At 42.8% G+C, this 22,165-nt stretch overlaps 1 protein-coding gene across 3 annotated transcripts in view; it reads left to right on the forward strand.

Moving 5' to 3' along the window:
- lig1 (ligase I, DNA, ATP-dependent) overlaps positions 1–22,165 on the forward strand; it is an 83,418-nt gene that overhangs the window by 3,144 nt on the left and 58,109 nt on the right. For 2 of the 3 annotated variants that reach the window (XM_083781400.1, XM_083781402.1), the window contains 9 exons: positions 3,325–3,478; positions 7,242–7,391; positions 10,851–11,051; positions 11,359–11,658; positions 11,896–12,004; positions 13,585–13,677; positions 17,690–17,746; positions 19,092–19,150; positions 20,866–20,979. In XM_083781400.1, coding sequence (XP_083637526.1) covers positions 3,325–3,478; positions 7,242–7,391; positions 10,851–11,051; positions 11,359–11,658; positions 11,896–12,004; positions 13,585–13,677; positions 17,690–17,746; positions 19,092–19,150; positions 20,866–20,979 — 1,237 coding nt within the window. The remainder of the gene's footprint in view (positions 1–3,324; positions 3,479–7,241; positions 7,392–10,850; positions 11,052–11,358; positions 11,659–11,895; positions 12,005–13,584; positions 13,678–17,689; positions 17,747–19,091; positions 19,151–20,865; positions 20,980–22,165) is intronic. The other variant, XM_083781401.1, reaches the window with a different exon arrangement.

Here is a 22,165-nt window from a genome sequence, read left to right on the forward strand (position 1 = left end):
GATGCATCCGTATACGTTTGGATCGTTTCATGTTTGCGTTGGCAATTAATGTAAACGTATTTTTGTTCAAAGATATCTGTTGCGTGTGTCACTGTGTCTGCGACGTCCTCCCAAGTTCCAACCCACTGACAAGTTCCAACCTACTGACACACCCACTTATATCATCTCGGTTCACAAAGCGCTGCGTGCAATTACAAAGCTGAACCACCGTTTTGTGGTTCACATTGGGAACGAACGTTTATGGTTCGGAACCAACTCATTTTCAGTGGAAACACTCTGAACTGGTTCAATATTTAGCGGGAAGAAAGAACCGAACCGGTTCAACCCCGGTGGAAAAGGGGTCTGAGTGAAAACTGTCATGTTTTAGAAGTCATTAATTTTGTAGAATCGTCCTCAGGTCTAAAAGGGTCAATGAGGATTATGTCCAACCTAGAGGGATGCCACAGGGGTTAGGTTTTACTGTAAAAGAGCAGGCTCACGCATATCGTCTCTGATGGGTGGAAACCTCATTATGTCCAAAATGCTACTTTTGATATACAATCTCAAAAGCTTGCAGATTGCTACTTTTGATACTTTTGTGTGACGCTGTAGTATGATCAAGTAGGGCATTAACTTATTAAAACAAAAAACACAAAAAGTTCAAATATGGAGATGAGAGATTTCTGCCCGACAGCGACGATAAGCTTAAATATCTGAATATGTTGCAGGGGTTTAATTTAGACTTTTTACAATCCAAAAACTCCAGTAGCATTGTATAAAAACAACAGGAGAAGCTGCTTGCACAAGGACCACACTGAAACGGCGCCCACTCAAGCTCCCTGGTCCCCCACCCCACCCCACCCCACCCCACCCGCCAGTCACTCTCTCATTCTAAAGTACCTAAAAAGGGCGATGAAAACACCTATCCTTATAAATTAAATGTTGTCTGTTAAATGTAGTGAATCTTTAGCTCTTGTTCTGTGTTTATTTATTGTAGCTGCGTCAGCAGCAGGCAGGCAGGGGGTCAGTGGCATCTCGGAGGCAAGGAAGGAACAACAAGCTGGAAGGAAGAGAATCTGAGGCAGAACAAGAGCACTTTTGATTGTTCTCCTACGGCGTATCTGAAAAACACTAAAGCCCTTGTGAGAATGTGTGCATGCCTGTACTACTAAGTGTGCCCCCGTTTCCTCCACCTATGAAATCAAAAACTGCTGCCCTGGTGGGTTGATGTATACTTTTACTGTTTTTTTGTTTTCATTTTCTGGGGATGGATTGCAATACCTATTTATCCAGAGATGGCATTATTATGCTGAGTGAGCATCATGCCTCTCTCTCTCTCTCTCTCTCTCTCTCAGCACTGCCTTGCTCTACATTCATGCAGTCAACACACACCAGCTGGTTGCTCTTTACTACAGAGCTACACCACATGGAAGATCTGGTGCCCAAAGGCCAAATGTGCACTTGTACATTTGTACACTCTCAGAGTTATGGCGCGTGAAGAAACCAATCCCGGTTCCTCCGGATGAGTCCGCGTAGCTGCGAGGGTCTGTGTGACGTCAATGTCGTCAGCTCATGTCCGTGTCGTGTGATCACATTTCGTGATCGAATGTACTTTATAAGTAGACTAGTACGCTGAGTGAGCTAGAAAAGAAATGGAGGTAGAGTGAGGAGGTCCATCGCTACCTGCTGTATTTACTAGCAATTATGAGCAAGCAAGCATGTGACAATAAAGGCCTTGGAGGTGAAGGGATGTTTATTGGCAGGTTTGTTAAAATGGCATGCAAGCAGTCCAGATTCCGGAATAAAAATTTTAATTAAAAAAAAGACACTTCTCAGAGCTTTTCTGAGGGAATTTATTGGCACCTGAGGTCTTGAGGATAACGGGAATGAACAGAGATTATTTACGCAAGATTGAGTTAACTAGACTTGATTCCTCTTCTTACAATGGCTTCTAGCCATGATCATGACAAGTCCTTCAGTTTGTTTGGAGGAAGGTCATTACATTGTGCTTTGTATTGAGTGTAGCCTGTGTTGCTCTTGTGTGTCTGCACTGAGTCACCAGATTGAACTGTGCATGTATCACACAAAGTGCATCACAAACTCAATTGTGATGCATTGTGACTAAGCTTGTAGATCGGCTTTTTTTCAAATGATAAAATAAGTATAAAATAGGGAATAGCCATAGGGCATCTCTTTTTTTTGGACAGTTTAACTTTTTTAGTTATTTGAAGAAAGGACGGGGACACAATCGTAAAAAGAGAAGCACAGATGGTTACAATTCATATTGCAGTTACAGTACCAGCAATATGTATCCCTCCTCTCTTTTAGGAGTTGGAAGTAATTTTCTCCATTAAGCAAATGGAGGTGATTATGTTATAAGATAAGAAGTGGAGGGAATGCTCCTCTGAAGCCAGTATTTTGTAATTGTTGTTGCAACCATAATTATCTTCAAAGGATATGTGTCACATTTCAGTGAGCTCTCTAGAAATAATTACAAGGTAGAAACGAGTAAAGGAAGGATGGATCAAATTTCACATCCAAAATCTCTGAGATTAATTGGCCCCCCTTAATTTGGATTTCTGATGGACAGGAAACAGAAACGCATCAGATGTTTTCCAACCAACATCTCTTCAAAATAATGAGTTGGTCGACCTGAAACGGAGGCCACTCTACCTCTGATATATTGCCACGTGTGGCCTCCTTTTCCCAGCGCTGCCTCGTGTAATTGGTTGAATCTTTATTCATTGTGGCGAGCGAGGGCCCCCCCCCCCGAGGCTTCTCGAAAAAAATCTTTAAGGGGGAGGAGTGCATCACTTATTTTATTTTATCCGCTGTCCCCAGCTTTTCTGCATTCAGGATTTGAACCTGTGATATCCTCGGGGCACATGATTGCTTTTAAACCTGGCGTCCCTACTGTATGTTGGTCACGTCATTGAAGGGGGAAATTATCTCAAATTGGGAAATTATCTCAAATTGGTATACCGTCGTCCGTTTACCACTCAGATACCATTTCTTTCCTTACCGATTCTTACCATCTCATAACCCAAAACTATGGGTCCATTTGGTTCCATTTGTAGTACACTCAGAATTATGCGGGTTGCGGGAACTTGAAATGAAAAAAAGTTTGAGAAGTACAACATCAACTGAAGAATTCAAAATAACTATTATTCAGAAATTATTGTAATGATATTGTGTGATTATCGTATCATAATGGCATCGACTGGCATACTCACCCATACCAGTATTTTAGGCAGCACCGACAGCTTTTCCCGATACTGGCATCTGTATCAGAACAACTCTATAGACCTACAGGTGACCCCTCTCTGTCTGTCTCACTCTCAACAGGACGAAGTGTTCAAAGCTGTTCCCACCCCGGTGTCTCCTCCCCCTGCACCTTCCACCCCAGCGACGCCCGCGACCCCGGCCGCCACGTCCGCCACCTCTACGCCCGGGACCCCAAACTCCATTTCCCCCAATGGAGTCCCCAAACGCAAGACCGGTGAGTGTCTGGCTGACACCAACATTATCATTACGGCAGGTTATGTCTGCACTGTAATTATTCTGTGACTGCCACTCTCGCTATCGTGTGAAGACTCTGTGGCGCTGAAAGACCCCTGCTATAATGCATACTCTGACTCTGATGATTAATTGTAAGGAGGTGAGATGGTTGTACCCTACCTGAGATTACTAGGCTGCTAGCATTAGCTGATCATAATGGTCTCAATCATCTCGCGTCCCAGATGTCAGATGGATTTTCTTTTAATGGCTGTCGTTGATGCTTCTATCGTTCATACAATCCTGCTGAAAGTGGAACATGCTGTCTTCCATCCAATCCGAGTTAGAACGATTTTTAAAACGACCTCTTTATCGTAAGCGTTATCAGGCTTGGTCTTTATCTTTTCAATACTTTGACCACTTATAGAGATTATACTCATGGATTAAAGTTCTCAGTCACCTTGACTGATTTCAGAAGCATGTTGCTAAGTGCACCGAAAATAGCCAATCTTCAAGCTCACAACAACATGTGCTGCGACTCTGTATGACAGAACAGCAAGAACACAGAGATTTCACTTTTCCTTTATTTTATGTATACTGTAAATCACGAGAGGCCGAGGTGCAGCCACTCGTGCTTGACGAAGGAGCCTCTTTCCTGGACACCCCTGAAGGCACCAGTCCCCCCTCCTCAGTTCCAGGGGGGGGGGGGGGGGGGGGGGGGGAATTAATTAGCAGTAGGGGAGAGGGGCTCAGGTCAGTCTAAAGGTGTGATCTTTGATCAATTTCACCTTCTAAATCCATTTGGATCACGAATTAGGGGGGCTGGGGGGTGGGCGATTAAATAACCGTTCCCATGCCTGCAGTCTGTCGATGTGGATTATGCAAAAAAGGACTCAACTGAGTATTAGGGAGCCTTTCAAACCGTATTTTTAAGAGTACATCAAGGTATTAAATAAGGTATTCAGCAGGAGTATTGCATATTTAGAGTAGAGAACATAAGCGGCTTATTATTACCTGTGTTCCTCCTCTTATTCTCTGCGAGGCGTCAGCATTCTTTCATTAACAAAGGAGAGGCGTCGCTAGTGTCGGGTTAGAAACCTCGTATCTCCAAATTTCATCACTTGAGGAGTAGTTCCCCAGAAATGGACTTGTTTTCTATCAATTACACACCCTATTAAGTACTAGAACTAGATTCAGACACCTATGCGATCTAATTTCTAAATTTGAGCAAGAATCATGCAGTACTAGTTGCCTGTCCAATACATTTTTAGTTACTCTTGTGTTTTTGCGACAAGAGAGAGACTTTAAGGGAGGTTTAAGTCAAGCACTTTGATGTTGTCTGTTTAAGCCACAGTAGTTGGCTCCAGGTGCCACATTTTGAATGTAATAATGTTCAGAAAACTAAAGACACATTTTCATAGGAAGGAATAAATAAATGAATTGTGTGAGAAACGTGATCTCAATATTCTTGTGAAGGGAAGTCGAGATTTGAGCAAGAATCGTGCAGCGCTACCATGAAGCCTACTCATGGAGATTGTTTTTGACAAATTATTAACAAAAACAAAGAAACCTTCATGTGGTGTATAATTAATAGAAAGCAAGTAATGTTTTGGCTGAACCACTCCTTTAACGTCATACGAGAGAATGTCAAGCTAAAAGTGAGCTTGTAGACCTGCTATTCTATTCTATTTCTGAACATTTTCTATTGTCCTGAAAATGGACATTTTTTGGAACGTACAAGGTTTCCACCCGACAGTGACGAGAACGAAGTGCCTCTATTGTCTTGGCCCTGCGTCTCTGCAGGAAGATCCAACGCAGCTTGCTGTTTTTTTTCTTTTGTGTGTGGATTCCAATTCTTTTCTTTATTATTCCCCATCCCCCTTCCCCCCCGTTCATCACATTTTCCCTTTCTCTATCTGATGACTGTGTGATATTTCAGCAGAGATGCATGCAGTGTTTGACTCGGTTTACTCGTTCTGCATTGGTGTGGCGCAGCACACCAAGCAAATTACCTTTTTCCACACTCCAGCAGATATGTGGAATTAAAATATCAGTCTATTATGCCTAATTTACCTTTGTTAATAGCTAGAATCAACATAATAATTAGTATAAGTATCCTGAGAAATAATATATCATTTTCCCCCCTCTCTCTTTTTCAGATTTTGCACCGTCTGCAAAATGTAATACTAACTCTGTTGCTCAGATGTGTAACTGGGGATTACAATTAAACTAAAGCTTTTTTTAAGTTTCAATGACATCTTTCCACAAGAAAAAACAGTTTTTTTGTTGCTAGTACTGGTACTGTCTGCCCCCCAACATGCAGGGAACTCTTGGAGGACATGTTTTGGAGCAGGAAACATTATTTTATAAATTGACAAATAATTAATAATAATAATAATATCTTTGCGATGTTTGTACATCAAAGTACGGTACAGTATATAGGGTTTAAGTGGTTAATGCTCAGTTTTGTACTGCGTACTGTTTCCAATTCCCATAAGGACTGCCGCTGCTGCATAAGATCTTGCAGAGAAAGTTGAACAAACACTAAGCACTTTTGCAGCATTGCATATCTCTGAGTTAATATCTCTGAGGAGTTTTTCATTAGTCCGGAGTCTTGCTCGAGTTTCATTTGTTCTCTGGAAGAAGGAGAAAAAAAATGCATTTCATAACTTATCATCTCTTTGTGTGGTTTTGACGGCTGGGTGTTATCAGCCAGAATGAATGCCTCCCTGCTGAACCTCTTCTTCCTCCTCCTCTTCCTCCCTCCCAAAACAGTGGTGTAAAAGTAACTAAGTACATGTACTCAAGTAGCCTCGCAGTGGCCAGACGTGAATCTGTGAATTAGTATGGACTAGCCAGGCTAGTACTCAAGTACTGTACTTAAGTACAATTTTAAGGTACTTTCACTTTATTGGAGTATTTCCAATTCTTTTTACTTTTACTCCACTACACCTCAAAGACAAATATTGTACTTTTACTCCACTACAATTATTTGAAATCTTGAGTTACTCGTTACTTTGTAGATTTGGATTATTATTATTAGAAATCATACATTAACCACTTCAGCCCCATTTAAACTTTGTCAATGTGAAAAACTGTGTCACATTGTGTACTGTATCTGTGTCGCATTGTGTACTGCAGGGGTGCCCACACTTCTTTGACTCTAACTACTTTTAAACTGACCAGCTCAGCAAGATCTACCCACGCCCAAAAATATTATCCCATTGCTGAAAATTGTTTTAAACTAGCGTTAGATATAAGACAAACACACTTAAATGGGAAATAGAAGGGCAAAATAGGAATTGGTATAGGTTTCTTTTAATGTATATATTATAACTTTGTAATGTTTGTCTGCAACACTCTTGAAAACAATGTATTGCTTTGTGGGTTTGAGCTGACAGGTCCTTTTTATGTCCTTTTTATGTCATGTATCAATCACCTTAACTCAAGTGGCAGTTGCCAAAAATATTTGTATATATTTTATTATATATTTTAGGAGCATGTCATGTGGTCTACTTGTTCTACTGGTAGATCACAACCTACCTTTTGGGCACCCCTGGTGTACTGTATCTGTGTCGCATTACAACACATTGTGATCTGCTATTAAAAAAAATAAAAAAGGCAAATTACATTTGGAAACTTGTGAAACGGGTACTTTTTGGTACTTCCAAAGTACATTTTGACACCAATACCTACTAAAGTGAACAATGTGAGTACTTTTTCCACCACTACCTGAACCAGTTCCTCTTCCTATCCTCCGCCGACAGCCAGGAAGATGTTCCCCAAGAGGAAGCTGGAGGAGAGCAGCGGCAGTGAGAGCCAGCTGGAGGAGGTGAGGCCAGAGGACAGAGAGGCCCAGCAGGGTCAACAGAAGAAAAGGCCCCGCGTCGACGGCACTGACCAGCACACTGGAGGAGGTAATTAGCCAAACCCCACCACCTTCGCAGGGATTCATTAAAGTCAGCTATGTTTATTTAATCAAGGAAACGTCTGCCGAGTGCGCTCTCTCTCTCTCTCTCTCTCTGTGAGAGCTTGCATCCTGCCTAACCCGGTAAAACCTGGGAAAGCATCTGTCATTTGAAATTGTAGCCATTTTTTTTAATGCTTTTGGCTGTTCAAAAAGATTATAATGCAGATCTACAAGTTCATAGCTTGTCACTTTGTGCTGCACTATGAACATGTAGAGCTGCTATTTATTTATTTTAATCATGATAATCTGCGTGAACCTTTTGAATATAGTCTTTGCTTCTGGGGGTCCCTGGAACTAACTATTGTCGGAGGGGGGGGGGGGGGGGGGTCTGTTTTGAGCACCACTGATATTTAGCAGCATATGTTCCATGTGCTTTTTATCTTCAGAAAACTGTTAGGACATTTTTTTGGAATCGGCCCCAGGACTTAATGGGTTAACACTCAAACGCCCGCCTTGCACCTGGGGAATGAACCCAGCAACCCCAATCTTCTGCTGTGGGCCACTTAGCGGCTCCGGCGCTGTGCCAGAGCAGCCGGGGATCCAGTGCCTTGCTCCATGCTGCCTCTGTGTTAAGTAGTTGAGGGATTGGTTTCCAGAGCACTTTCTCCTTCCGTGTCCTCATCCCGCCCACAATTTGGCCCGGCTGTGAGGGTGGGGATTTGATCCAGCGATGTTTTGAGTTGCAACTTGCAACAGCCCACATCTTCCATAAGCACAAGGTTCTAAACTCTTGTACACAGACATACAGTACAGTAAACATCCAGTTCCATAGTGCCAGGTGTGTGGGAGTGAAATAGGAAGACAGCCAAATGCAATAGAAGAAGCTCCCACACACACACACTGCGTCGCACTTTGCACTTTTATTATGACATTTTTTTATTTAATGAGGAAAATCGTGAGTTTCACTCGCGTAAACCTTCTTCACAGGCAAGTGCACTCAGTTCTCTCAATAATTGCACATTAATAATAATAAAACGGTAAAACACATTCATGTTGGTTGGTTGATTATTGATATAAATTAAACGAAGAATCAACAATGTGTATCAGTAAACATCGAGTGTCGTCTCTAGAACTGCTGTGATGGAATACCATTCTATCAATAATATTCCATCGTTTGGCGTGGTGGTGGTAGTGGAGAGCGCTGTCTCTTGTTGGTCCAAATTCTCCCATATCTGTGAGGGTCATAACATATGATTCACATTATCATATACTGTACCTCATGCATGCCCTGTGTGTGGAATGAGGGCATGAGGGCATCACTCAGGATAGAAGTGATTCATAATGGGATACAGTGACCCTTCCATTAGCGGTGCTTCTCAACCTGTGGGTCCCACATGATTAGTTTTTGGGAGGTGGTCCCCAGATGACGATGAAGTTATAATTTAAGGACCACACACACACACACACACACACACACACACACACACCATAACGACACCACTGGACCTCTGTAGGGCAGGGTCAAACCAACTCGCCAACTTTTGGAGAATATGGTGAAGGACGACTTATCTGTCCATATAACCTTTTCCCCACACCACTGTATGTATTTTCACCTTGCCTGTATGTATTTTATTTGTTATTCCTCAACTCAACTTTGCATTGGTCTTTGTAATGAGCCGTTTATGCACCCGCAACTCTCGCTATAAAATCCCTCTCTGTGTAAGCTGTTGACGGACTGTTCTTGCTGACACTGTCTGATTACATACTGCATTGACATTCTGGCTCACCTGAGGAGGAAGAGTTGCTCTTCTGTTTTTCCTTTACATATTGCATTAATGCATGAGCAGAGCTTCGGGGCGAGGTGGGTAGAGAGACAGAGACAGTGATAGAGAGAGACTGTCTGAAGAGGCGGAAGGTCACTGGTTCATTCCCCTGGCCTACCCACTCTGTGTCCAAATGTCCCTGAGCGAGACACTTAACCCAGGGGTCATTTTTTTTTGTCAAAATTCCATTTTTGTCACGGACATACAAAATGACTGGAAAATAATGTTACCAGAAACACAAAGAGCTCTGAATGGCCATAGCAGGTCTGTAACTCTGAGAGTGTTCAAATGGAACCAAATGGACCCTCCATTTCGTTCTATTTTACACTCTCAGAGTTGAGGGTGTCCTTGCAAATAAAACATATGAGAACCACTAGTACACCAGGCTAGTACTGGACTCCTAATATGCCATAGTGTCGTCGTAAATAAGTGTCATACATATTTTGAAGAAAACCTGGAGACTTGGCATTCAGTAATTGGGTCTTATGATCAAAATACGAACGGTATAATGGTGTGTAAAAGGAAAATCAAACATTTCCCAAGGACAAGGCCAAGTCTATACCACGGTAGCCTGGGCACCATTTCATTTCGGTATATGATCCGGTCGGGAGCGGATGATATCGTTACGTCATGTTGTAGTATTGTTTTGTAGTCGACAGGCAAGAACAACAGGCGGCAACTTTATTGATGGAAAAGGAAGGTTCCTTCCTTTTCCCTCAATAAAAGCTCTCGTAGCCTGTAGCTTTTATTGAGAAAAATCTGTTTGAGGGAAAAGGAAGTTGCCGCCTGTTGTTCCTGCCTGTCGACTACAAAACAATACTACAACATGACGTAACGATATCATCCGCTCCCGAGAGGATCATACAGACTTTTGAAACAGAGACCAGGCTTTCCTCCGAGGTGGTGGAAAGCCTGGTGAGGCGAGGTTAATACCACAGACACATTCGTCCGTGTACAGACATTGATGACCCCTGACTTAACCCTTAACTGCTCCACCGGGTGCTCTATCAATGGCATTAACCCCTAACTGCTCCCCGGGTGCTCTATCAATGGCATTAACCCCTAACTGCTCCACCGGGTGCTCTATCAATGGCAGCCAAGTCCTATTGGCTCAATCTCTGACCATGTTCTTTTTCCCATGGATCAAAATGCAGATTTCACTATTGTTTCTGTTGAAACACTTAGCCGGTTGAGCAGTCAGTCGTCTTCGTAACCGAAGTGCTTGCCGTCTGTGCCCCATCACTGTCACTTAAGATCGTATCCTCTTCGCCACGATCCAAGGTCAACTGGGTCTGCTCAGCATTTCTGACGTGTTCATCATTTCTCCAGTGTAGTGGGTGTAGTTAAGTTTCAATAGGTGTTGTCTTTCCTTGTAAAGTACCTGCACTTCAGCTACTTATATTCGAGTCTCTCTCTCTCGCTCTTTCTCTCTCACTTTGAGGGGTAACAGAAGAGCCCTCTATATGAATATCAATCCTGTGTGATTTACTTCAGGGGGCCTGCTGTGATGTATAAAACACCCATAAACTTCCCCAAGTAAAAGAACTAGGTCGACCTATGAATCCACTGGCATTTATCTCCTCAGTGATTCCACTTCTTTTCTCCCCACCTCTCTCTATCTCTCCCTCTTTCTCTCTGTGCAGAAAAGGCAGAGGAACCAATGGAAGAGGGAGCAAAAGACGAAAGCAGTGAGAAGGCAGTGACCGAGGTGACCAGCACCACGCCGATGGAGGAGGCAGGGACGGAGGTGACCAGCACCACGCCAATGGAGGAGGCAGGGACTGATGTGACCAGCACCACGCCAATGGAGGAGGAGAAGGAGAGTAAGGCAACCAACGACGACGGTAGGCCTGGCACAATTAATTAATTAATCATTTCCACGTTGGATTTGTTTAAATAGTGGAAATAGCCGATCTACAACTCGCATTTTGAGCTTGTATTTCCTTTATTCATATAATGTATAAAGTTATTAATTTATCTAAATTATTTGTCGTCTGTTCCCATTACACCTTTTGTATATGTAGCTTAAAAGCCAAATTAAATAAAAAATGTATTCATATGTTCCAATGCTCAATGCCAAACCAGAATCAAATCGTTAAACGCAATTATGTGTGACAATTAATCGTCTAGCGAAATTTGTAATCGCGACAGCCCTAAACGATGGAGGGAAGGCAGAGAAACGAGACGTGAAAGAAGAGAAGGCAGAGAAGGAGAGAGGAAAGGAGGAGGAGAAGAACAACAACTCTGATGACGAAGAGGAGAAAGGAGAGAAAGACCAAAGGGCAGCGGGGAAGAAAAATGAGGCGCGGGGAAAGACGGAGCGAGGGACGTCTGAAAAGGACAAGGCAAAAGGCGAAAAAAGAAGCCCTAAAAGTCAAAAAGCAAAAGAGCAGAAAGATAAGGAGCCGGCGAAGGACTCCGCCAAGAAAGCCCCCATCAGCAGTTTCTTTGGTGAGCGTGTGATTTGCATAGCTCAGCTGCACGCACGCACGCACGCACGCACGCGCACACACACAAAATAGGTGTCTGTAAATGTTCTGTTTTTTTTATCAGCTGGCGAGGATGGCAAAATATTGCTTCCGTCAACCTCCCCCCACCCCTGTCCCCCAACTGCATAGACCCCACTCCGTTTTCTTTTTTTTTTTTTAATAATAAATACACTTTATATCTGTATTTTCTTTAACATAGCTCCTAGAAAAGCTGCGGTGAAGATGGAGAAAGTGGAGGACAAGAACGAGGGAGAGAAGACGGGAAGTGCGGAGAAGCCGAGCAAAGAAAAGATTCAAGAAGTGAAAAGGTCAGAGGACAACAGAGGGTGTTTTATTTTTATTTATTTTTTATTTTTAACCCATTTAGGCCTGACGTCGAAATTAAAGATTTCAAGCACATTTAACGATTTAAAAAAAATAGCAGACCTACAAGCTCGTGGCGCGCCACTCGGTGGCGCGCTATGTATTCTACACATGTATTCTATATAGGGTTGTCCCGATCGGATCGGGTGATCGGAAATCGGGGCCGATCACGTAATTTTCGAATGATCGGAATCGGATCGGGAGCCAAAAAACGTGATCGGGACATCCCTAGTATCAATATTATATCCATATCATGATATTAGACTGGAAATTGTCTGATTTGGGATATTGTACTATAGTGATATGGCATAAACGTGTTCTATAACATATAAATATCGGTAAATATTTGTAAATGAATGCTCTACTTCATCATACTACAGTGTCACGCAAAAGTTACAAAAATAGCCGATCTACAAGCTCGCTTTGAGTTGAGATGTTTTGTAACCGCATTTGAGCAATGAGATGTTTTGAGATACGCTATTTTTGAATTCTTGAAAGTAACGTTTTGGACGACAGGACGTTTCCAACCAACAGCAATAATACATGGTTTAACCCATTAAAACTGTGAAAGCATTTTAGCAGATATACAAGCTCGCTGTGAGTCACGAAGTGATTCTGTGAGGTTGTACATCTGCTATTTTTTTAAGTTGAAATTCTTGAAAGTGTGAGAACTACTGTTTTAGAAGGCATTTGTAGAATCAGCTTATTTTTTTAAAAGTCAATCCTTTTAGGATTTTACTTGTGAGAGAGATATATATATAATATTTTTTGTTCAAAACCAGTAAACAACTGGTGCAAAGGCATTTGTAGAATTGGCCTCAGGTCTTAGTGGTTGAAGTAGTTAACTCTGAAGAGTGTATAAATGGAACTAAACGTAGTTAACATGAACACAGATGATTGTACTTGTGTGTTGTATGTCTGGTTCTTGGATCTGTGCATCTGATCTCTGGCATCCGTCCGTCCGTCTGTCTGTCATTTGTCAAAGCGTCTTTGAAAAGCAGATGCTGCTGTGTGGACGCACGCCAAGCCTTCCTCCACAGAGGGAGGGATACACTCCTTGGTCCGAGCCTTCTGAGCTAAAACGCCTCACATCTTTTGGCGCATCTCAGATGGCTATTCCAAAGAAACCAGCACTTCCCTAATTGCACTGTGCCTGATATTACGGTTGAAGTGCTCTTAAAAAAAGTCTTTCAAATCTGGCCTGTGCTTTTGTTCCATTTTCCAATCTGTTTGTCTGTTCCCTTCGTTGGGTTCCTTTGGCAGCCGTCCCTACACTACTGGTCCAGCGTCTCTTATCAGCCCCTCCGCTTATCAGCGGCCCATCTGTCCGACTGGTGCTGTAGCGATAACCATCTTCACAGTCCGCTATATCTGATGACCATTACGGACTCCTGCGGCATTATCAGATGACCATTTTGAGCCATGGCAGTATCTTGAAAAGATGTTTTGTGTCAGCTGTCTGGATCGTCTGAAGGCTCCGTTCTAATAATATTTTCTCTCCAATGTCCCCCCCCCCCCCCCACAGTGAGAAGGCATCATCAGACCAGCGTACAGATTATGACCCGTCCAAACCAAAGTACCATCCTGTGGACGACGCCTGCTGGGAGCGTGGGCAGAAGTAAGACCCAGCCACACACCTTCTTTTCACTCTACAGACACACGCACGCGCGCACACACACACACACACACACACACACACACACACACACACACACACACACACACACACACACACACACACACACACACACACTGCCTGGAGCAGAGGTTATCAAAGGTTTTCATTTCAAACAGTTTGGTAAGTTAAATTAGGCCACGGACCCCCCATAACTGAGAGTGTCCATTTGTACACCCAGAGTTACAGACCTGTAAGGGTTGATTTGGAACCCTCAAGTATCCCAGAGTTACAGACCTGTAAGGGTCGATTTGGAACCCTCAAGTATCCCAGATATGTTTGAAATACTGTACAGTATGTATGATTTTGTTTTATATATAGGAACATAATCGTTAATATGCTGGAATCGTTAAATTCCTACCAATTACCAATTTGTAAGGGTCCATCTATCAATAAGCTGTGAGGGTCCATCTATCAATATTTTAACTGGGGGACCCCCTGGAACCCCCCCAAGGACCCCAGGGGTGTCCACAGACCCCAGTCTGAGAACCAAAGGCACAACATTGTTGTATTGTAGCGTTCAATCCGCAGCAGTATAAGTTCTTTCCACAGTTTGTGAAATATAATTACATCTGGCAATATTTGACAGATTAATTTAATTCAGAACAAGCGTTTTTCTTTGCAGCAACCTGCGTGTGGGATATCTGAATAGACGTTGGTTCACAGCAGCGAGAGCAGCAGTGCACTAACAGAGTTTGTTCACAGAAATCACTGAGAAGTGCATCCCCCTGGAACGGAACTGAGTTATTATGGACTCAACACAATTAGGAAATAAATGCTTTTCCTTTTTTACTTTGACTGGGCGTGTGTGGTTCACCACCACGCCGGCAGTGGTGGAAAAAGTACTTTTTTACTTAAGTAAACGTATCAATACTGCAATGTAGAAATACTCTGTTACAAGTAAATGGCCGGAATTCAAAATGTAAAAGTACAAAAGTATTGGTATCAAAATGTATAAAATGTACCAAAAGTAGAAAGTACTAGCTCATTATGCAGAATGTTCCATTACACAGGTTTTCAAATGTAAAAAAAATACATAAAAAGAATATAGAAGATCTACAAGATCGGCTATTTTGAAATGTATATAAGGCTGAAGTGGTTAATGTATGTTTTGTAAAAGTAATCCAAATCTGCAAAGTAACTAAAGATTTCAAGTAAAAGTACAATATTTGCCTCTGAGATGTACTGTAGTGGAGTAGAATTGGAAATTAAAACTACTCGGGTAAAGTTCACATACCTCAAAATTGTACTTTGTAATTGTTATACTTTAGCTATTGAAAAATCGTGAAAATGTGGTACAAATCTTTGAACAGTGTTGGGAAAGTTCACTTTTTTTTTTTATGAAATAGTTCAGTTCACAGTTAAGTTAAAAATGAACTATTTCAGACTTCATAGTTAATATTTCAGTTCATGGTTCCAAAAAAAGAACTTAGTTATTTTTCGTTCTTTTTATTTTATTTAATTCAGCGTATGCTCTAAAGGTAATACAACAATCTCGGCAGTGAAGGGGGGTTGATTAAAATGCGGGTTACACGTTTAAAACAGTCAAACTGTTAAGGACTGTTTAGGGTGTGTTTTAGCTGGGGTTTTGCCTGAAAGGCTTTATGGAAACACTCACTCTTGAATGAAGTTGAACGTGAGAAAGTGACGTTCACACGCCAGAAATGAAGGAAATTAAGAAAACCTTATATTTTTAAAACAAAGTAATACAGTCTCATCAAAGTTGGTGTTGTAACCTTAATTACTTCCATGAGAGTGGGAGAGGTGGTGGAGTTAGTTACTTTAGCAGACATTTTGAGGGTTCATTGGAGTTAAGTTTTGTCCAAAGCACTTTTTACTACTTTCCATTGGTTCAATATTTTCGAAACGACACAAAGACGTAAAGGGTGTTCAATAGCACTGATTTATGCCAAAACATTTAAAAACCTCAAAAATTGAGTTAGGAGGTTTCCTCCCGACAGCAACGATATATATATTCTTTCAGAGCGAATGTTTTTAACTCACCTTTGCTTCTGGTGGGGTCCCTGGAACAACATATTTTCAGATGGGAGACCGCGGCCAAATACAGATAATTCTGGGGGTCATTGACATGAAAAAGGGACAAGGTTGAGCACCTCTGACATAGAAACAGGTTTTTCAGAAAACTTAGGATTTAGAAGCCATTCTTTTAGAGTAAGTAAATATCCTTAATGACTTTCCAGCACTGACCACGTCAGGACTGTTGTTCAGATGACATTGAGTCATGCCAGTGATACAGCCAGCATGTTGCTGCTGACGTTGAGTCATGCCAGTGATACAGCCAGCATGTTGCTGCTGACGTTGAGTCATGCCAGTGATACAGCCAGCATGTTGCTGCTGACGTTGAGTCATGCCAGTGATACAGCCAGCATGTTGCTGCTGACGTTGAGTCATGCCAGTGATACAGCCAGCATGTTGCTGCTGACGTTGAGTCATGCCAGTGATACAGCCAGCATGTTGCTGCTATCACTGCATCATCATCTCTCCATGATCAAAGCCTGAGTCATATTTCCAGCTGCGTGTTGGGCTGTTAGCAGAGCAATGAAGTCTGGTTTCATTCTTTTTTATTTAATTAAATTTTTGTAATTTATTTTTACGTTTTTCCCACATAGACATAGCCAACAGACTAAAGGGCCTTTCAAATGTGAAGAGATATAACGTGCCTATAGTTCACTTTGACAATGACACCTGCGTTTTTGCGTGGAGCACTGGGGAGCTCGCAAGCATATTTAACTCTATGATTTAACTGAGCGCGGTCCCGTGAATTTGTTGCGAGCGTGCTCGTTTCGTGCACACGCCCGCGACTCACCAGTCCTGGGTACTCTTTAGCTTGCGACACTTGCGTTGTTGAGCCCCTCTTGAGCAGACCTGGAGGAGACCTGTCGTTGATCCAGGCGTTCCTCGCTTCCCGTTTTGAAAGGCCCTTTAGACAGACCTACATAGAAGACACATACACAATGCACATGCACATACACAATTTGATAACATAATCATACACATAAGACACTTTTAAAACAACTTGAAGAACAAAAACAATTAAACAAAGAGAAACAGTCTCGTTCTACTACTCTGCCACTGTAATGTGGAATGCATTATGTCCTGATATTGGAGACAATGAATGGGGGATAACGAACGGCGTGACGTCAGTTGATCGTTAAACTTTGTTTAACTTTGTTAAACTCTATTGTCATACAAATAACGAGTGATTAACGTTTTTTGGGGTATTGCTGTTTGCCTTTTAGTTTTTTTTTGAGTAGTGCAGCCACTCCAATGAACAGCAATGTGTGTCCCTCTGTCTGTCTGTTTAGGGTACCAAGGGGTGTCAAATGCGACCCCAATCAGCTGCAGGGGTCAATGGGTCGTGCTCAGACATACACACTCGGCCACTCATGGGAGCGGTTGGCACCACTCAAAAATAGGCCATATTTAATACAAACCTCCGATATTGTCATTGTGTGACACGGGAACGCAACCAAGTATAAATCAGACTGGAGGAATACAGAAGAAAGATCAGTGGGAACCACATAAGTATGAATAACTTAAGATGAATAACATAAATTGGAAATATAGATTTAGTGTCTGAATACAGCCACCTTGACTCGGGAGGTTGTTGGTTTTATTACCAGGAGGACTGATGCATTATACTAAAGTCAAGTCATAAACATGCGTTCCAATATATATGACCTGACTTCCGCCTCTCAAAATGAGACTTGGCATTTATATGATGGTAATAATACAGACACCTGGCTTGCACCTCACTATAAATTGTTTTTTTTATTTTAGAAATGTACACTCTCATAATCCAGGATCTTTACTTTGTTTTGTATTGTACGTTTGCACAGTCTGTTTACACAGATTGAATGGACAGCACGGTGGAGCTTGAACATGTTATTTATTTACCATGGTATCTAGTGATATAATGTCCTTCTGTCCGCAGAGTGCCTTACCTGGCTGTAGCTCGCGCCTTTGAGAAGATAGAGGAGGATTCTGGCAGGTGAGTTCTCTACTCTCTCTATACAGTATATCCTATTGTCGGGTGGAAACCTCATATGTCCAAAATGGTTTAAAAAATAGGGGTTGAGTAGTTGACACCAACACCTGCCCACCTGCCCGGGGCAGGTAAATAAAATGGTCGGGCAGGTAAATAACATGGTCGGGCAGGTGAAGTTTGCTACCAACTGCACATTTTTAGTGGGGATGCAACCGTCTTTAGTTCGCTACACGAGATCTCGAACGTGGTCAGAGTGCTCTGCGTCTGGCCCTAATGAACGGTAATTAACAATATTTTGGGGGGCAAGTGGCCATGACCTTTGGGCAAGTAGAACATGACTTGTACTTGCCCGATGGGCAAGTGCCTCTGAGACCTTAATGTCAAACCCTGGGTTACTTTACTCTGAGACCTTAGTGTCAACCCCTGGGTTACTTTACTCTGAGACCTTAGTGTCAACCCCTGGGTTACTTTAATCTGAGTTACTTTAATGCAAGTTATGGAAATAGGAGGTTTCAGCCTGACAGTGACTATGTATATACAGTTTGCTTCATGCCATGTCCGATTTATTCACCCGCCAGGTGTTTTCTTGAGATAAATCTAAAATGTTCCCTTCACAAAATGAGAGATATGCTGTTTGGGTGAAAAGAAGAAGTATATATATATATATCACTCCTACGCGTACAGAATGAGTGATGGAACAACAAAAAGGGCATGGAAGGTCATGTCTGTGGTTATTGACATTATGCAAACAACTCTTTTAGACGGGATTGTCTATTTGCGCGCACACACACACACACACACACACACAGGCTAACCTTGTGGTGCTCAACCTTGGTATTGATATCGCTTTCCTAATATTGATATGTTATCGTTCAAATCTTAATGTTTTTTTTGGGGGCACATTTGGGCACATTTTACCCTCAGGGCCCACAGGTTGAGAATCACTGGTATAATAAGAGGAATGTTGCACATTAAGCCAGTCATCTGAGGAACCCCAAAATCATTTGGGGACCGAGTCCCGAGTCTGACAGCCAGTTTTAGGAACCACTGATGTAGGGAATCCTCTACATCCACCCCCCCCCCACCACCACACACACACACACGCACGCACACACGCACGCACACACGCAACAAAATAAGCTTATGCAAAGGTTTTTCTAAATCGACCTGTCATATGCGTCTCCAGGCTCAATTTGACTCTCCAAGCCTACACACCCGCCGTACAAATCTCATTTCCTGCTATATCTTCTTGGAAATGTCCTTCAAGCCCCCTGCCTCCTAACCCCCCCCCCTCCCTCTACCTTGCCTATAGTTCTCACACTAATCTGGCTGTCATTTCCACCACCAGGCTCAGGAACATCGAGACGTTGTCCAACCTGCTCCGCTCAGTGCTGGTGCTCTCTCCAGGTAAATACTATAATGTAGCACTTTATGGCAGGGGGAGCGGGACCCGTCCCATAGGTGGGGAGGCGTCCTCAGAGTACAGTAAAGGGGGGGGGGGGGGGGGGGTGTATCCATGTAAGGTCATGGGACCATGCTGCACCACCACTGTACTGTTGTAGTACTGTATGGTGTATCCCCGCAATCGCTGTACTGTATGCTGTAGAGCATACACGGGCAACTGGCGGACCGAGGGGCACGTGCGGCCCCCACCTTCACTTAATGTAATGTAATATTGTGCAAACATGACCCTGCTTTAATTACTTCAGTCTATATTACTGGCTTAATGACAATGAATTAAAAAGTTGTCTTTTTTATGTCCAATGTATTTGCATTTAAGTTCATAAAGTTAACATAAGTCTAACTAAAATGCATTTGAAAAGAAAATCTGGATTTCAATTCAAAAATAGCAAAAATCTACAAGCTCAAAACGCGTCGCAGTGACACTCGTTTTGAGCTTGTAGAGCTGCTATTTTTGCGTGATATGATATGAAATTCAGCCCTCTGGGGTAAGTGTGTAAATATAGTGGCCCTCTGGGGTGAGTGTGTAAATATAGTGGCCCTCTGGGGTGAGTGTGTAAATATAGTGGCCCTCTGGGGTGAGTGTGTAAATGTAGTGGCCCTCTGGGGTGAGTGTGTAAATATAGTGGCCCTCTGGGGTGAGTGTGTAAATATAGTGGCCCTCTGGGGTGAGTGTGTAAATATAGTGGCCCTCTGGGGTGAGTGTGTAAATGTAGTGGCCCTCTGGGGTGAGTGTGTAAATGTAGTGGCCCTCTGGGGTGAGTGTGTAAATATAGTGGCCCTCTGGGGTGAGTGTGTAAATATAGTGGCCCTCTGGGGTGAGTGTGTAAATATAGTGGCCCTCTGGGGTGAGTGTGTAAATATAGTGGCCCTCTGGGGTGAGTGTGTAAATATAGTGGCCCTCTGGGGTGAGTGTGTAAATATAGTGGCCCTCTCCACTCCTGGTATGGTGTATCCCCATCATGCTGCACCACCACAGCCAGCCATCATCCTCTCCTCACTGAAGGAGGATCATGATGGAGGCCAGCTTGCAGATGAAACTAAAAATGAAGGAGGGAGGATGAGTCTGTTGACGTGTGTGTGTGTGTGTGTGTGTGTGTGTGTGTGGGATTAAGACATTTAGATGTTGGGTTTAGGCATTAGAGATGGATTTATGCCTCATATACAATTAGTTGCATGATGGTGTATAGCTGATCTACAAGCTCAGAATGTGTCGCAGCGGCTTATGGTTAAAATTGGCAATTAAAAAAGGCATTCATAAAATCACGTACGGTATAGTAATGCAAACGTGCGTGTGTGTGCATTTCATGTGTTCGTTAATGTAAACATCTGTGCAGGCACAGATGCTGCTTGCCTCACCTGGACTTCCTGCCTGCCTGCCTTATTTTGTAACTGTTTTGGAAAGATTTTTTTTTAATTTCTTAATTACTAAATGTGTCAGTGATTTCTTTGTATATTTATGTTATTTGTCATATCTGCCCTGTGCAATTTGCGATTACGAAGCCTAAAAGGCAAATGGATATACAAATTATAAAGTTCCAATGTTCAATGACAACTTAAATGTGTAATCGTGACAGCCCTAGCCAACATGGTGATTAATTGTGTGTGTGTGTGTGTGTGTGTGTGTGTGTGTGTGTGTCTCTGTGCGTGTGTGTGCACAGACGACCTGCTGTGCTGCGTGTACCTGTGTCTGAACCAGCTGGGCCCCGCCTACCTGGGGATGGAGCTGGGCGTCGGGGAAACGGTGCTGATGAAAGCGGTTGCCCAGGCAACGGGTAAATTTGACTCATCTGTTTGTATAAATAACTGAAAAAATAAATCACAGACACAGTTTCTGGCACACATGAACGAGCAAGCATGTGTGTGTGTGTGTGTGTGTGTGTCCTCCCCTCCCCTGCCCCCACACACATACACGCATGCAAGATGCACACATAGGCAGAAATGCAGAAGCACAGGTGCATGATGGTACAGTGGGATCCAAAAGAAACAGTCCACTGCCTTCCAAGAGCCGTTTGTGTCCCATCAATCATTTTTACTCAGATAATTATTTTATCTGCAGCAAAATTGCCACCCTTTTACTACAAGTAAACAACTTTGCTACTGTTAACACGGTCAAAGTTTATCACTGTTTGGTGTATATCCACCGTCTAGCTGTATAGTTTATACAAGTACAAGTGTAGTTTATATATCGACAAACGGCTTTCCCTGCGTTGCCGGGTTTATTGTGGTGACAAGCAACATGTCGATCTGCGTGTTCAGGTTTCCGTACCCAGCATTGGCCGGTTTATTCTCTCTCTCTCTCTCTCTGTCGTTGGTCTGATGTCAAACACAGCAGAAAGCGCTGCCTAACAACGCTGATTTGCGCTGACGTCAGGGATTCTCCGCATTGGCCATAATAATTACACAGATTCTGTCTAGGTGCCAGACATCTCCGAATTTTCCGGCACTTCTATGGGAGCATTTCAGAGGCTTGTACTGTGATGTTGATATGTCTCACCTTTTCAAAAATGTTCTTATAGATGTTCACTAGGCTCGAGGTCCGGTCTGGCTGTGGAGCAAAAGCCGTATAACTCCTTCCTCGGACTTCAAATAAACCGTAGCAAAGCTTTGATGTGTGTTTTGGATCATTGGCCTGCCCGTAAAAATAATCCTCCTCGGTACAATTTAAAGCCAGGAGGAAGGTTGCCTCGCTATTGTACCTTTTTAGTCAGGCCGTAGTTTAGCCTGTGCAAGTCACTGACTCCGTCTCACATGAGCTCTAAGATTAACAAGCGTACAATTTCACATTTCTATTCACCGCATCGTTCCCCGCATCGTTGGAGACATTTCGGTGACTTCTGACCCATGTCAATGCGGTTTTGTGTAGTTTCTGGGGCGAAGAAGTGTTTTCTCGCTTTGGTTGAAAGTAACTTGACTTTCAACCAAACTTGACTTAATGCTGTCTCCTCACAGCTAGAAGGT

The sequence above is a fragment of the Protomyctophum parallelum genome (genome assembly GCF_964188405.1).
Source record: "Protomyctophum parallelum genome assembly, chromosome: 14".
In the NCBI taxonomy this organism is placed as follows: domain Eukaryota; kingdom Metazoa; phylum Chordata; class Actinopteri; order Myctophiformes; family Myctophidae; genus Protomyctophum; species Protomyctophum parallelum.